This window comes from Aspergillus affinis (assembly GCF_023601865.1).
Source record: "Aspergillus affinis strain CMG 70 chromosome Unknown NODE_181_length_50734_cov_98_545551, whole genome shotgun sequence".
In the NCBI taxonomy this organism is placed as follows: domain Eukaryota; kingdom Fungi; phylum Ascomycota; class Eurotiomycetes; order Eurotiales; family Aspergillaceae; genus Aspergillus; species Aspergillus affinis.
The window spans coordinates 1-17,463 of record NW_026515962.1 but is presented as its reverse complement, the minus strand read 5'-3'; the positions used below and the strand labels follow the sequence as shown (position 1 = coordinate 17,463).

At 46.2% G+C, this 17,463-nt stretch overlaps 3 protein-coding genes across 3 annotated transcripts; all 3 read right to left on the bottom strand.

Moving 5' to 3' along the window:
- Positions 1-923: 923 nt before the first annotated feature.
- On the bottom strand, positions 924-6,076 carry KD926_003427 (putative C4-dicarboxylate transporter/malic acid transport protein; the record flags this gene model as incomplete). Its single annotated transcript, XM_053094774.1, has 6 exons — positions 924-1,792; positions 1,918-2,510; positions 4,528-4,848; positions 4,899-5,309; positions 5,359-5,674; positions 5,725-6,076. The coding sequence occupies 6 exons, from the start codon at positions 6,074-6,076 to the stop codon at positions 924-926; spliced, it is 2,862 nt and encodes a 953-aa protein (XP_052950480.1).
- A 1,820-nt stretch (positions 6,077-7,896) lies between these two features.
- KD926_003426 (ribonuclease H family protein) lies at positions 7,897-8,793 on the bottom strand (the record flags this gene model as incomplete). Its single annotated transcript, XM_053094773.1, has 1 exon — positions 7,897-8,793. The coding sequence occupies one exon, from the start codon at positions 8,791-8,793 to the stop codon at positions 7,897-7,899; it is 897 nt and encodes a 298-aa protein (XP_052950479.1).
- Positions 8,794-11,924: 3,131 nt separating this feature from the next.
- Positions 11,925-17,463, bottom strand: KD926_003425 (uncharacterized protein; the record flags this gene model as incomplete). The annotated part of the gene is made up of 3 exons (XM_053094772.1): positions 11,925-12,423; positions 13,142-13,182; positions 13,245-17,463. Coding segments are annotated over 3 exons (4,759 nt in total), but the record flags the coding sequence as incomplete, so codon positions are not given.

Below are 17,463 nucleotides of genomic sequence, written 5' to 3'. Positions count from 1 at the left end.
TAGATTTAAGCTCTATAAGAATTAGGCTTATTATTATTTCTTATAGAATAAGCCTACGAAAAGGTATATAAAGCGGCTAAAATCGCTCTATAGAATTCTACGCTTCTTTAATAAGAAATTCAATGTTACGAACTGATCAAGGCCTACTATATAGAGCGATGCGCATACCAAGTCGAAGACTTGGTATTCTGGTCTTTTTAGTAGCTCAGTTGGTAAACCGTCCAACAGACCTACTAAACGGTCTTGGCGGGTAGAAGCGCACCTACCCTCTGCCAAACCCGTGACATTCAACAGCTTCGTACGGCCGATCGATATAAAAAAGTGAATAAAAAGGCCCTACGTTGATATCTTCAAGAAGGAGGTACTTTAAGCGGCGAAGTAGGACGTTGAATCGCTAATAAAAAGGTCGCTGAAGAGGTAAGAAATCGAGCTGCTGTAGCTATTTAGGGACCTTTTACGCGCTGGCTATCTCGCTGCAGTAATTGCGGTTAGGAAGGCTATAATCGCTTAAAATGTTCAAGTTCTAGTCTTACCTAGTTAGGAAATAGAGTCTTATTTAATTTTACTGCATTTTTTCGCATTTTCGAGCGTTGAAATCGCTTTATCTTTGATTAAGTTGATGAAGATCGAGCGTTTTGGTGGTGGTGGCGGACCGGCGCCGGCCCGTTGTCACGCCGCTTCGTTGTCCGGTTACGTTATAAAGAAGGAATATCTTATTACCCTATAATTAGTTCTGTTTCATTTTTATGGGAAAACTCCCTTAAACAAACTTAAATACAAAGTTGTTGTAATTTTTTATCTATACTCTTTTGCTGACTGTTATGGGGTGGTTTCAAATTGCGGGGCAGTGCCTATGAAAGTACAGCAATTGTTTATTATAGATGACATGAGTATAGCATTTAAGACGGATCCGGCACTTGAGATCAGTTGACGTTTGGCATATTCACAGCCCAAGTGCCAATAAACGCACCTGTTGGCTGAAATGCCACAGTTCTGAACATCTCCACCAGGATATATAACCTTGCAAGAACAAAGACAGGATAGCTCAAGGCGAACACAAAAAACAGGATACAAGCCATTATTAACATAAATAACATAATCAATCCACCTATAAAGCCCAGAGTCTTTTTAGGAGATGGTGTGTGCGCCTCTTCATCAGTCCCATTTGCTGCCCCAGCTTGTATAAAGGGCATAGCAAATATAACCATAATCCAGAACAAGACGAAAAGGCCCAACGGAAAACAAGTACAGTAGAGGGCTGCGACTCTCCACAGGAGCAATTCTGTGTGGGTGGGAAAGTAGCTGTTCCAGGCGACAACATGCACCCTGCCAAACAGCATTCCAGTCAGAATCACCCCTTTGGCAATCCACTTTATGAAGGTGTCTCCCTCGACGGCGCTGTTGGCTTTTATGTAGGTCCTCCAGTGCCTTTCCATTTTTTCCCAGAAGTCACCCGCCCAGGATGGGGTTTTCTGATGGGAGTTCTCACTGGAAGAATCATAATCCTTTCCGGGCGTTCTTTCTGGTTCTAGAATACTGCCAAGTCCAAGCCCCCTCCCATCGTCTGGAACTTGTAGGATGGTAATTGGAGTTTGAACTGCTTTTGGCTTGTTCCAGGAGAGTCCGTACATGATGACTGCACAGAGAGAAAATGCGACGGTCGCGATCTCAAGTTGGGATACTGCCAAATCCCCCACTGCACGAGCAATGACCTGAATACAAAGCCACAGGATCTGGAAGACCGCGATCAGTCGCATCAAGTTGTCCGACTTGGACTTGTCCTCTATTTCCTCTATGTCGACATCAGGCAGTTGGGTTAGGACTTTGTTTTCCAGAAGACCCAGGATCTCTTTTGGGCTCACAGGCGGGGATATTCCTTCTTCACACTTATGGTTGCAGGTTTGGCTCCTGGCGTACTGGCGAGGGGAGGCTTGTCGATATCGCTTTCTAGGAGCCCAGCTTCTACGACAATGGTATCGCCATTTGGGGCAGAATTTTCGGGGTTTTCTGAGGGTGGCGAGGAAGCACCTGCTTTCTTAGGCTGGCTTGAGAGGCCTTCTCGATGCGAGATCTTTTCCTTTGGCACGTTCGTTCTCATCACGAAACCACCCATGATAGCAAATAGCAAGTGGGTTTGCGTCCATACAATCCCTCCTTCACCCTTGTATTTGTTGAAATCCTTGGCAAGTTTCCGCGCTTCCAAAAGATCAGCCAGATGTTTGACAAGAATGATTTCCGGTGCAATAATCGTCCCCAAAAACCATGCAGTCGAGTGTTTCGCATTTCCTAATTTCCATTTCCACCACCCTAGCTTGCCATCGTCGTAGTGCTTTCGTTGCCAAGGGACATCCGGGTGCTGAACTGTCCATGTGCAGGCGATGATTGTGAAGAGGTAGGACCAAACGATGCTCAGAGTGCCGCGGATGTTTGGCGAGGAGACGTAATTGACCCTTTCATGGTCCGCTGGGAGCGTGCAGTTTGTGTTGAACGTAGTAAATGCACTTGCTAACCTATTCAATATGAAAAAAATCAGAACCACTGACAATGGCGGCATACTTGTAGTTGACAGCTAATGCTATCCAGAATTCGAGATCAAGTTTAACAAGCCTACCAGATCGAGTTGAGGCCTAACAATCATTATATTCCGAAACATAGTTCATTGTCGCGGCAAATGAGCAAGCATCGGGTCTTTCAGCCTAAGGCGCAACTACTGATACGTTTGAAATAAGGTAGCATTGCATGCCAAATATCGACAAGGCTGTTCGTTCCACCTCGGAATGCTGGGGGAATGGCAGATCATCAGATCCCGCAGTGCCTGTCTTTGCTTTGTTTCGTTTCAAAACAAGAGCCATAATTGGATGAGTACAAGGTGTTAGCCTTTTACGTATAAAAGTACTCTGCAGTCCAGATTATTCATTTTCGGTCTGTTCTATTTCTGGCAGATAATATCCAAGCAGGGTTACAGGCTGAAGTGGGACTCTGCCTGGGCACAGCCAATTTACGCAATTACGCGCGGCGCCGCCAGAAATAGCCCAGGCAATCCGATACTGTGGTTCTTTGCTAAGTTGCCTTATGTTACTTTGCGCTGAGAGGCTGAGATCAAGCTGCGAACGAGCGAGCTATGAATAGCGTAGTCGTGCACAGGGATATTATCACAAAATCCTCCTGTGGTCCGCTAACACCCAAAACTACCGGCTCTCAGAGTTTAGCATTCTATACCAAGATTATGATTTCTGATCTGACCGAGTAGTCAGAGAGAAACCGTGATATGCAATTAGCATATGCCATTACAACGCGACAACGCATGAACATATATAGTACGAGACGGATTATAATAGGACACCGAAGCTTTCGAGGGCGGAACATTTTTATGGGTCATTTCTAAAAGATGGAGTACACTGTAGTTCGCGTGATTGTTCCATCAACTTAACGTGTTCTTTGACGATCAAGAGTGGGCGCAATGGACCGATCATTTGCCATTGGTGACAGATCCACAAAACAACAAACCCTTCACGCCCACCCTCAGCGCCGCCTTCCACCGTTCCAACAAATCTGTTCGAACGCACACACGATGGTGTACCTAGCTAGGAAAGATAACTGGCTCTTCAAGGATTATCTAAGTCATCCCGCCTGTATGTGTTTTTGAATCACCGCGTTAGAAAGGAGAGCCAATAGTAATGAATAAAATCAATGGCCAACCTACAAACAATACGTGGCATTCGGAAGCAGGCAATGGAACACACTGACTGCAGATCAGCCCCCGTAAGCTTTCCCGATTCCGCAATAGTTCCCAGCCTTGTTCATGGCTCAGGGCGTAGATATATCACAATACCTGCGTAGTGCCGTTGTCAATGATGAATCCATAGTCAAACCGTGGTTTAAACATATAATATAGGTTAGTGTTTTGATCGACGAGGAGCCAAGCGCAAATCTGGAGCCAGTTACGCCACCTAAAACTTATTTGATCCGGGCTTATAGCGGATTCCGATAGATCAGATTCTTTCCTCCTATGGTGGCCATCTTGCACCATCCAGCCCAGTCGTAGCCTCACTCTTTGAGATCCCTGGGGCCCCACACCACTCCCCCCTTCTCTCACCCATCTCTCCGAGCTCCAGGTTGCTATCTGCGACATTATTCTCGCCGCGCGCGGTATAGCAAGCTCCGCGTGGCAATCGGGAATACCGGGCAAAGCCGCGTTGCATCATAGATATAGAAAGAACTATTAATAGCCAATATCATGAAATAACTGAAGTGGACTAACCAAATTATTATCCCAACATATAAGATGCGCTGAATGAAGACTGACTAAACGAATGTATGCCAGCACTTTGGTGGGAAGTGTTCTGTACGATTTATTGTATTTACATTGTTTATTCTTTGATAACATATACCTATACTATTTTGTGCCCTACAGCTGGTGACCTGAGGACCTGTAAACCTATAAACAGCGTAACTCTTTCTACATGGACACATTCGATAAACCCTGTGCACGATCAAACTTCCCCAGCAGACCTATTTAGCCCTGACCCTGACCTGACTCGGTTCACGTCAAATCCACCCTCATCCTTATCCTCGCCTTTCTGGGGCCATAGGATTTGGCGTATGACAATCGCGCGAACCATCATGCAGGTCACAAAGATCCATGTCAGAATTAGCGGAAACACCATAGCACAGCCAACGATATTAATTGCCTTGCATGAGAAGGCTTTGCCAATAGCGAAGGTCGCAGTCACCAAGGCTGTATTGGGGAAAACAAATGAATACCAACCCATGGAAAAGACCATCTTCCCCGGCCCGACCACGGACCAATGCGCGAAGGTGGCAATAAAGAAGAAGAAAAGGGCTAGTCTATATGGTCTGTAAGCGCGGATCTACAACATGCTTTTGATTATACGCACCCCCAGAGCCACAAGCAGGAGAAATTTGCCACCACTTTCACAACCTCCGCCGCCAAGGCACCATTCCCCATAAAATCACTTGGGAAGCACCGTTTCGCGTTGGATGCCATATTGACGATGCCTGATACCGTGAATGCACTGGGACCCACGGAGACAAACATTCCCGGCCGAAGATTCTCTCGGGGTAACTTCTGCGACATCAAGCGATAAATGAAAGCAGAGTACACCATCAACGAGACCAGAAAGCCCACGCCCTGAATCGTGATTCCACCGATGATGATCCGTAGAGCACGGACAGGCTCGAGCGAGGAGCTTAGAATGCCTGCATGGGGGCCGATGATCAGCAGAGGATACGCCGGAAATATCCAGATAGGCGTCATCTGGGCAATCGTGAACGTTTGTGTGGACCATCTGTGCAGATATTAGCATTTGCCTGGCAACGACCTCCGAGGTTATGTACAAGAGCAGATATATCCCCGCAGAAGAGATGACGGCAAGGGCGGCGTCAATCCAGAACAGGATGCCCACTGCAGTCGTCAGCCAAGGGCCGGCATGGTCCGGTCCGTACTGCGAGATGTTGACCAGTATGGTTCCAAATGAGACCAATGACGCAGGCACAAACAAAGACTCCGTCGGATGTAGGAATGATGCTTTAAACGTATAGGGATATAGGTAGAATCGCGTGAGCAGAAGACACCAAATCACAACATAGAGAACCAAGTTCACAAGAAAGAATATAATGCCAATGGTCTCTAAGCCGCGGAACCTATAAGGAACTGTAACAGATTAATCACCTTGGCCAGCGCTCCTCCCGGTGCATAGTTACCAGAATAGAGCACATTTGCAATCCCCCCCGTGGCCATCGTCAACGTGAAGAAGGCCCATGTAAAGTGACGGATCCTCTCTTTCCAACCCAAGTTGTCGGTCGGGACGTTACCAGCACGCCGACGACGACCCTTCTCGTCGGGACTCCGGGAGCCGGATACTTCATGTTTTTGGTATGACAAGCCGTTCAGTGCCTCCAACGCTGATGTATGAGCGTCGCACACCCTGGTCTCTCGCGAAGGGGATGGACAGGCTTTACGGTGATTCCTATCATCGTTGATCATGGGTGTGCGGAGTTCGGAAGCCCCGGAAATGCGGATATGCCCGCAAGATAAAGGCTCGTCGTGTAGCATTGCGAAGCTGCCGGTTCTCCGCTATCCTAGAAGGTGGAAACCGGTAGTGATTTAAACATTAACCATTCTGCGCAGGAGACAGCGGCAGATGTGGTTGGGCCGGTCAGCTCTCAGCCCGGTTTTCGTGGCGGGGAAGCGGGAAAGCCCTGACCCGGTGGACCCGATGACGTGGGGTGGCCAATGTTGGGCCAACAGGCGGACAGCAGCCTAATTCTCCTGGTACGGTCGAGCTCGTACGACTTGGTACAAAGATGTATACCCGGCCAGATGGTAACTCACCCTTCAAACAAGTATATGCACTACATGGATATGATTAGCTTGCCCTGTGAGGTGTCTTATTCCATATATTCGTCTCCTCTATGCTACGGGGGCGTTTCTTAGTAATCTCTTCTAACCGATGCGATTCCCGGTGCGGTGTGGATACAGTTCACGCGAGCTTATCGATAAGCTCGCGTGAACCGTTCTAGGTATAGAGTCCGCCAAGGCTGATTAATAAACCGAATGATTCGCATGACCTTTAAATATCTTACAGTATGTGACGAACTGACCAAGGCTTACTATATAGAGCGATGCGCATACCAAGTCTTCGACTTGGTTTTCTGGTCTTTTTTAGTAGCTCAGTTGGTAACTGTCCTACTAAACGGGCTTGGCGGGTAGAAGCGCACCTGTGACGGTCTACAAAGGAGCTTAGTAAAAGGCAAGTTTGTGTCAACCGTATGTGACCGCTAGTCACATAGGAAACCTTCCTATTCCGGATATCGGTATTGGTAACACCGATCCCCGAGGATTATGCAGATTTTTCTGTTATTTCCATGGTTCAAAAGTTATATCTCTTCTAGTTGCCTTTTTCAGGCTAGATTGCTTATTAATTTTTCATGTATTTAAACCACCGTGTGCAGCTAGATTGAAAGAATCAGACCTTCATTATTCGATATTCCTATGGGTAACATTACTAGCAATTACGCCTAGAGAAACGGCCAACATTAGTTATTTTTTGTTGTTGTTGTATTTTACGGCCGTGTGACACCGCCTAAGCACGTGTCCTACCGTCCCCTGTTGGGGCAAAGGCCGCCAGGGGGTAAGCCCTGGGCGTCACTAAGTAGCTGCTAGTTCTATGTACAGATAGGGGACTTCGGCGCGTTTAATAGCTGCTTCAGTCAAAAGGAAAAGGTCTCTGCAATGCAGAGAAAGAGAGAAATGCCAGCTGCAAAGGTCCTTCTACACTCCGTGACCATACCTACTACCGCTATCGCATATTTTTTTTTGGGGGGGGGGGAGGCCTCAGTCTGGTTGAGGTAAGGGAGATCGGGTACAGATATCCTCAAAGAAGCGGGTTTCAGCTAGCCAGGCAGCTAACTTGGCTGCGCCCTTTGGGGTGCCTAATAAGAAAGGGATTGCCTCGGAAAGAGAACCTAGGAGTCGAGGCAGGCATCTTTTGGCAATATAGCAGAAGAGGAAGTGGACTGAGATTTTCTTTGTTCTGTAGCAGCAAAAAGTGTGTGCGTTTTCATAATTAAAACGTTCGTGATAGGCTGCGAAATCTCTATGGCCCGTACGGGCCGCTAGAATCCGTGCGAGGAGGTATCTCGGGAGTTTTAGCTCTGCAGGACATCTGGGGGATTTGGTAATCCAGAGATCCTGGTAGGATTGCGGGGCCTTGAGCTGCCAGTATTCCTGAAAGGCAGATATAGTATCGTCCTTTGTCTGCTGCCTTAATGAGGCGTACGAGTGTTTACTTGCAAAAGGAAAGTTATGCCTGCTCCTTTTTTAGCAGCCTGGTCTGCTGCTTCATTCTCTGGTATTTGCATATGACCAGGGACCTAGCAGATCCGGACGGAGCTGCTGCCGGTGTATAGATATCGTTCCCGTACTGACCAGGATAAGGCAACGTCTTGGAAAGTATTAAAGACCTCTTGGGATGACCCCGAAAAGGTTGAGAGAAGGCGTGTGGCTACCTCTAGGTTATCTAGGCAGATCCAGAGGTCGGTAGCAAAGTAGGCTATAGTTAGTTTAAGAGCTGCTTTGATTCCAGTTAGTGCTGCTTCAGCCTCTGCATCAAAGACCTCTTTGTTGGGACCTAGAGAAAAGGAAGACTGTTGGTATAGCTTTCCGGATTGGTATAGAGCAAAACCCGCGCCTGCCATTCCATTTGCTAGCTTTGAGCCGTCTGTAAAGACCTTTATATCTGTCTGGGGAAGAGAGGTATAGAAGTTCTGGAAACTGCTGGCCGCCTGTGCCTTGGTTTGGCCTATTGGGGCTCTAATCCGTTGTTGGGCTGCTTCACGTGACTCTTGCAGGAGCCAAGGGGCGTTCTGCAAAGGGTTTATTTGTTCTAACTTCGGCAGGGCTCGTACGCGTCGCGCAAAACGGCTTTTCTTGAGGCTTATGCGGATTACCTCTTCTGCTCTCCTGCGAAACGGGTGATATGGGTCAAGACGGCGTATGCAAACTATAGCAGTAGCGACTCTATAGTCTAGCTCAATCTCTGCTGGTAGGAGCCCTGACTCCCGGTAGAGAGCCGGTAATGGAGTTGTGCGGTAAACTGGGAGAACTGCTCTAGCCCCTGCTAGTATAACTTTGGTCACTCTATCCAGGTATCCCTGGACCCGGTTTGAGACTGTTCCTGTGCGTGGATCAGGGCGAGAGTAGCCTGGCCACCAGGTTTCAGTACCATAGTAGACTTTAGAGAGTACGCAGGCCTTGATTGCCTGCCGCATGAAGTAAGAGTTGACCCCTCGCACTATATTACTGAGGGAACGGAGTGCATTTGCCACAGTCAGAGCCTTTGAGGCTATTTCACGGACATGGTATTTGAAACTGAGCTTTTTGTCAAAGAGGATTCCCAGCCAGCGTAGATACGGGCGAATTGTATTTTCTTTGACTGTAACAGTGCCTGCCGATACTGAAGGTGTGCAGTTAGGGTTTTGATCAGCCTGATACCGTAAGAAATGTAGTAGCTTATATTTGTCCGGGGCGAAGATTATCCCTTCTGATAAGCCCCAGTCCAGGGCCTCTTGCAGAGAGTTTGATAGGGTTTAGCAGTTTTCCCCCAGAGTAGGAGATATTGCAAGAAATGCTGTATCGTCTGCATAGCCAAATCTGGCCAGGGGCTCGCCTAGCAGGAACAATGGGGCTATATAAAGCATAAACAGGATGGGGGATATGGGTGAGCCTTGCGGCAGGCCGCAGAAGATGTCTATTAGGGGCCCTAATTCGCCGTCTAGTCGGATCTGGACTGTGCGGTTTGTAATAAAGGAAGCTATCCAGCGGATTAGGTTGTCAGGCCAGCCCTGCGTGCGTAATCGGTAGATTAGCCTCCTAGGAAAGACCCCATCGAAGGCTCCTTTGATGTCGAGAGTCAGTAAAGAGGCAATCTTATCCTGATTCAGTACTAGCTCTGTATCATACAGCAGGCATGTGGTTAGGTTAACTGCTGAACGAAGAGGTAGAGCCCCAAATTGTTGGCTAGAAAGTATCTTATGATAGATTGCAATCCAAGCCATATTCTGCGTTAGGAGGCGTTCTAGGCCTTTATCTAAGACTGAAAGAAGGGCAATCGGCCTGTACGACCTGGGGCTAGACCAGTCTGCCTTATTGGGTTTCTGAATAATCGCCAGGATTGCGTAGCGGAAACATTGAGAGTAATAGCCTACTGATAAGCAGTTTTGAAAGAGAGTAAAGACTCTATCTTTAATTGTAGGTTATACTATCTTAAAGATGCTAATCGGTAGTTTATCCTTTCCTAAAATTATATTTTCTGCGTGCAGGATAGCTTTCTCTATTTAGGCCATAATTATCTCTGAGAATTGCAGGATCCTGAATGAGACTTCTGGTAAATCAAGTAGTATATTTCCTGCCTCTGCAGAGTTCTGCAGAAGATTGCGAGCTAAGATATCACGTTTGGCTTATATATCTACTGCTGGTGGGTTATCTGGTTGCTGAGAGTATACCAATGGGAGACTACAATATAATCTTATTGTTCTATGTTATTTGGATATGTCGAATATCTCTTTAGCTGTAGTTGTTAAGTTTATTTTATCTTTCAAGTAGTTTTGCTGTATCTGCCTTACCACCCGACGGAAATCTTTTTATAAGTAGAGACCTGTCCGATATTTCAAGAGTGTTTCCTTGCAGTCTAGATTCTACCAGGGCTGTCTCCCTCCCTGTAGTCTAGTTTTGCGTGCAGAGACTTTGTATGCATTTTATATAGCTGAAATAATCTCGTTTGCAAGATGATCGAGTTCTTTTTCTAAACGTGCAATTACTGGAAGGGCATTAATATTCAGGGTTAAAAGAGTTTAGAAACAGGTAGTGTCTAGAATGCTGAGCTTAAGCCTTTGCGGGGCCTCTGGGTATCTTTATTACCAGGGGAGGGTAGTAAGAAGAGGGTAATAGTCAGATGTGACATCTAGGTGGCGTGCGACTCTGGTATGTGCTTCTGTGAGAGCAAGAGAGCCTGATGCGAAGGCTAGGTCAAGGATATTGCCTCTATTGTGCGTAGGGGTATCGATCTCGGAGATTAACACTAGTTTCTATTGGTTTAGCCATTCAGATGCTGGCTCAGCAGAGATAGAGTGGTTTCGCTGGAGTGAAGGCTGCCATCTGGTATATCGCAGGTTAAAGTTGCCTGCTAACAGGGTTAGTTGAGTAAAATAGGAATCAGGAAGTTTAATGAGTTCTTGTACAGTCTTACCGGGTCTGATCGAAGATGTAGCAGGAGCATTGTAGATATTAAAGATCAGGGTAGGTTGCTCTGAACGTGCAGAGATCTAGAAAAGGAGAAGAGCTGATAGTGCTTCTTAATCGATACTATTAGGGCGAAGCTGAGAGGACTGTATACTCTTTTCCTTTCGGATATAGGTTAGAACTCTAGGTCGGCCGTTTCTTACCCAATTGTCAGTTGGAGAGAAACATTCGTATGAGGGATATCTTTTGGCAATCTTGCGGGTAAGGTCCTTATATATATAAGGCTCTTGTATCAAGATAATGTCGGTACTCTGGGTGTGTACCTGAGATAGAGCAATTTCGTGAGCTGTAACTTTGCCGCCTACATTCAGCTGGAGTATTAAGAGAGAATCTGTTTAATGATTTTAGAATCTTATAGTTTTTCATTCGTTAGAATTCCAAATTAATTTTGTAATGGTGTAGCAAAACGGACTGCCCTAGCTGTAACTGGAAGGGAATCTGCTGGTCCTTGTTAAGGGGGAGTAACTGGGCGAAATAAGGAGATTGTAAGATGGCTTTCGATAGACATGTCCTGGTCTTGCGAGTCCCAGGGGTTCCAGTTTCAGGGGCTGCGAGAGGCCGGGGACAGCATTTACTCTCAGTCCGTGCCTTAGATAGGGGTCTTGCGGATCTCAGCCTGCTAGACCTTTGTAAAACGAGAACCTAGCTTGCTAGGCCGGAGAAGGCATTGGTCGTAATCTGCTGGGTGTAGGCTATGGCAGTGTAGACATCTTGGGGAACAGGTATGAGGAGCTGCGGCAGCGCAGTAATTGGTATAACCTTCCTCAGTATATTGTGTAGAGCCGCAGAGACGGCAGCGAAGGTTACGTGCACAAGATCTAGAGTTATGCAATTTCCAGCAGCAGTTACATTGCGAGATCTTAACCCTTCTGGATAAGGGTTAGGCGTTAGCAATTATGCCAAACAGAGGTAGTCATATAGGTAATTTAGCTTTGCTTTCTTCAGAGAAATTGATAAACCAGCTTGAAGAGATTGTATTTGTATCAGAAGCACTAGCGGCAGTTTCAGTTACATTAACTGAGGTAAAGCCAGTAGCTTTAGCTATTTCAGCTGAAAGAATCTCCGGGTTAACAGGGACCATAGAGTATTGGCTTGCATTAAGCTAGCCGACCTTTCTTGGTATATTTGTTACCCGGTACGAGATCCAGCGGGAGCTTCGCTTGATCTGGCAAGTAGTAAAGAAGGTAAAGATAGCCTCTTTCTGTGCCTCTAGGGCTGCCAGAGTTTCGGGAGATGAAGGCAGGAGAGCGAATCCTGTCTTAATAGGCTGGACGCCCTTAAGGGCCTCGTTATTGGTACCTAGATGGGAATGGAGGCTAGTGTAGATAGCGTATGCATCCATATTTTTGGTAAGGTGATTCGGCGGGAGGCGTACAAAGAGGCGGGAATCGGGTTGCTGGTTTAGGGCAGGGATTATAGTCTTTTGCTTGGCCCTAGGCTGGGATGCGGTAGGGCCTTTAGCATTAGTTGTTTGAGTGACTGTTGCGTACGTCGACTGAGCAAGACCGGAGGAGGGACGAGAAGGAGGGGGAGAAGGGGGAAAGGAAACAAGGGCAGGGGCAGGGGCAGGGAGGTTCGCAGTCAAGGTCAAAGTAATACCGCTGATATAGGCATTGAAGTATCGTTAAACTATATCAGCAAGGTCATTGCTGAGCGCGTCAAGCGCATTTTGCTGGTAAGGCGCAAGGCCTGGCAGGCTCCGGTGTTTGTCAAGAAAGGCTGCTATCGGGTTGAATATCTTCTGGCCCTTGGTAGCCCTAGTAGAGGCTGCAGTAGTTGTCTTCAGTAGAGCAGCTTGTAGAGGTCCGCCTGGTTGGGAGTTATGTGTTGCCATTGTAACGACACGTGTCCCGTTGCGGTTGTTATCTCCTGAGCCAAGGACTTCCCGATACGGACTTCCGATACAAACTTCCCAGTACGGAGAAACCTTCCTGAATGCCTTCCTGCCTGAGGCAGAGCCTCAGTTAGTACATAGAGGCCTTAGATTCTCGCTCCTAGATAGCCTTTCCTCGCTATGGGAAAATTCCTCGACTACGAGTCATAAACAAACTGTTGGCCGTTTCTCTAGGCGTAATTGCTAGTAATGTTACCCATAGGAATATCGAATAATGAAGGTCTGATTCTTTCAATCTAGCTGCACACGGTGGTTTAAATACATGAAAAATTAATAAGCAATCTAGCCTGAAAAAGGCAACTAGAAGAGATATAACTTTTGAACCATGGAAATAACAGAAAAATCTGCATAATCCTCGGGGATCGGTGTTACCAATACCGATATCCGGAATAGGAAGGTTTCCTATGTGACTAGCGGTCACATACGGTTGACACACCCCCTCAGCGGTCAATGTTGAAATTGAGCGCTGCATATACCCATTTAGTCATGAATAAGATCCTTGATGTTAACCAAATTGAGCATCTTCACAAATTCTCGGTGTTTTTGAACTGGGAGAGCCTTCGTGAACCCATCTGCAGTCATCTGATTGGTAGGAATCCATTTGACTTGAAGTCTCCCTTCTTGAACCTCTTGTCGAAGCCATGATCTGTTGATATCAACATGGCGTAACTTGCTCCGTTGTGCAGTATCCTTGGTAAGCAGATCAATGGTCTGCCTGTTGTCACAATAGATAGCAAACGAATGACCTGGGTCAAACTCCAATGATTTGAAGACTCTGCGCCACCAATATGTTGCTTTAGCAGCTTCTGCAAGTGCCACATATTCTGCTTCAGTAGTTGACGTAGTGACTGCGCGTTGTTTGCCCGATTTCCATTCAATTGGACCTCCAAATAGCTTGCAGAGATATCCTCCAGTACTCTTCCTATCTTCATTATTAGCAAATGAAGCATCACTTGCAGCGATATAGACTTCGTCTGCATGCTCGCTGGCGCTGAACTCAAGTGCTAGATAGCGGGTGTCATAGAGATAAGCAATAACTCGATCAATTGCTTCTATATGACTTGGCGAAGGGTTCTTCGAGAATCTCGATAGTTCGTTGACTGCTAGGGCTGCATCAGGCCTAGTAATAATGGTTGGAAATAGAGCGGAACCAGTTTTCTGCTGATATTCATGGATTCGACCTGGTGTAGCTTGCTCTTCATTAGGAAGCAGTTCGATATTTGTACGTAGAGGCGTTTCAGGCCATCTAGTCAAGTCGTTGAGGTGAAATTTTGCAGCCATTTGTTCCATGTAAGCATCTTGGCAAAGCCATAGCTTCTTATTCGGTCGATTTCGAATAACTCGAATATTCAGAAACCATGCAACTTCTCCCATATGTCTTAGCTCATAGCGAGCTGCTAGGGCAATTTTGAATCGTTTTGCCTCTGCGCGGGCTTCTGGAGTAGGCCGATTGATGATAATAATATCATCCACGTAGAAAAAGACTAGTAAGTTGGCACTTATAAAGAGACACTCTTCCTCAGGGATAGATTCAAGTCCATATTCTTGAAGCATTGCGGATAGCTCTTTCTGCCATAATCGAGGTAATTTTCGAAGGCCATATAGTGCTCTTAAGACCTTCCAGATCTTTCCTGGTTGCTTAAATCCTTCTGGCATCCTTGCGTATACCACCTGATCCAAAAATGCGTTCAAGAATGCATTAACTGCATCTTTTTGGTCTGTATCAAGATCAAATGCAGCAACTAAGGCCATTAAAGTTCTGAAGATTCTCGCGGAAGCTGTCCCTGCACGGTTTTCCTCTATTGATCGTGCTTGAAGATCTCCTCGTACACAAATTCGTGCCTTGGCCTTGAGATAGTTGCCATTTTCGTCGAATTTATAGGTAAACACCCATATAACTGGCAAAATCTCTTGATCTGCAGCTTCACTGATATTGACAACTTTAAAAGTGTCTTTCTGCTTCAATCCTGCATGTTCCTTGCTTGCAGCGAGGATGAAATCATCCTTCAATGGATGCTTAAGCAGTTCGTTCCAATTTCGCGGTGGTGGAAGTAATTCAGATCGATAGATTTGCCTATTCAAGACTGCAGTAAATGCTGCATGAAGGGCATTTTCTGATGCTTCGGGCAGTTTGATAGCTTGTACAAAGCTTCCATATTCATAGTTCGAATCTCGATTTGGTCGACGTTCACGTTTGCCTTCAATAATTAATGATTGATCTAATCCTTCTCGATTTCGTCTTTTGATTGGCCGTACAGCTGCCTCAGAAGGTTGAGATTCCTGAATTCCACCCCCTGAGCGTGATACTGGCGTCGGAGTAGTATCGCGATCAATATCTCCTTCCGTAGCTGCTTGCGTAGCTTCTTCGAGCGATTGAAGCAACCACTGGCTTGGTGAATCTGTTCGATCTGCTTGATCTGTTCGATCCTGATCTGTTCGATCTGCCTGATCTGTTGTAGTGTCGAAATCCCATGATCCTGGCATTGAAGCTGGAGTTGATTCCGGGGTAAGATAAGGTTGTGGGGCTTGGCCAGGTGACCTAACCTTATTCTGACAGCTCTGAGCATTTTGATTGGCTGAAATCTGACCGCTCTCTACGGCAGAATCATTGGCCACCCCCTCGGGTGTCATTTCAATTTCATCCCTAACTTCCAACGGTTCCCATTCATCATGTCGGTTGATTTCGGTCGTTTCAATTGGTGGAAATGGCGATTCCTCCGCAATCTCATCCTCCAAGAATGGTTGATTCGGATCATAAAGCTTTGATTCATCAAATATAACATCCCTCGCTGCTTCGATTCGTTGCTTGCTTGGGATCCAGATAAGCCATATGTTTGAGGTTTTATATCCGACTAAGTAGCCCCCTAGCGCTCGCGGTTTCGTTTTCAGTGTCTTGTTTTTCTGATTCAATGACTGATCTCGTACGTAGGCTCTGCAGCCAAACGTATACAGGTTTGCCATATTGGGACGTTTCCCAGTGGCCTTCTCGAACGGCGTTTTCCATCCTAATGTCTTTGTCGGCATTCGATTCAGTATATATGCTGCTGCGTTTACCGAAACTGGCCACATATCAAGTGGTAACCTTGCCTCGATCGTCATATGCCTTGCTCGCGAGATTAAAACACCCCCTGAGCGTTCTGCAGGGCCGTTCTGCTCGGGTGTCGCAACCACAGATGTCTCATGAATGATACCTTCTAAGTCAGTAAAAGTATGAAAGTCTCTTCCAAGAGTCTGTTTATTATCTGACTTGTAAAATTGCACTTTCATCTTGAACTGGCGTTCAACTAAAGAGACTAGATGCACTGCAGCATCTACACAACCATTTTTCTTTGCATGTGTGTATGCAAAATGCATATGGGTAAATTCGTCATAAAAGTGCGTACACCAACGGTCTCCGTTCCATGCCATATTATACTCGATAAGGTCAAAATGAACCCTCTCAAATGGTCGAGTTGCTCGGGTTGCTGGTCTTCGAGAAATCTGACGTGGAGCGTTTGAATATCTGCATGTTTCGCAGTCCTTGGGTGTTTCAAAATCATCGATTTGAATACCCTCAACAGCTTTCGGCAGATGTCGAATAGCTTCATGATTTAGGTGACTGTATCGCTTGTGCCACCTATCTGCATTTCCTGCTAATTTCAGAGGTTTAGCAGAATGCTTAACATGGGGATTTGACCTCACTGAATGAGCATCCTCATTGGTTAATTCAGAATTCTGATTTCTGCTGTTTTGCTCCATGACCCAAAGTCCTTGATATTCTACAAGCCTAAAGATCTCTTTGCTGTTTTTCAATACTCTATCTCTCGCAAAGTCCCATAGATAGCCTGCCCGCTTCATGCGACTTGCTGAGACGATATTAGTATGAAAACCTGGCATGTAGGCAACTTCATGCAGAGATATCAAAACATCCTTAGTTTCTTTGCAGTTTGGTGATATTTCAACTACTCCAGTACCCTCAATTGGCACGGTAGTGTCACCAGCACGCAGATAGCCCCCTGGCTTCTGCTTCAACTGCTTGAACCTTGCTTTGTCATTGCAAATATGCACTGAGGCACCCGAATCTAGGATAAAACTATCCTTCAGCGAAATCTCCGTTGCAGAGAATCCTACCGGTATAGCAGCCATGGCATGTTCCTCTCCAGCTTGCTTATTCTGTTCCATTGCCTTCTTTAACATGTTGTTTCTTCCACCCGGGGTCCTCAGGATATCATCGAATTTCGCCCTGATTTCTGGATCTTCCACAAAATCTGCCTTTCGCAATGATTTGATCACGTATGGGCATTCTTTGAAGAAGTGTTTCTTGCCACATGGACAATTCGGCACAAATTTTGTTGTATTTGACTGGTTCGATTGATTCGATTGATTCGATTGATTTGACTGATCCGGAATCCCGGTTCCTTGAAGCGTTAGATTGGCAGCGAATGCAACATTCAGGCTGGTATCTTGATAGAGTATCTCATCTGATAGATGCTCTCGGTAAGCTGCTATCGTATCCGTGATCGTCTGGCTCTTATATTCTGACTGGTGCAATAGGTTTCGTCTGATCATGACCCATTCCTTTGAAGTTTTCATAACCGCACCTAGGAAGTCTCTGATCACATACATATCTTGCGCTTCAGGAAGATCATGGTGTTTCATTCCATAATAAGCGCTTTCGAATTCGGTAAGCCAATTTTCGGGATTTGACTGTTTAATCGGCGTCGATCTAGCTCGCTGATAGCGTCGAATAGCCATCATCTTGAGCTCA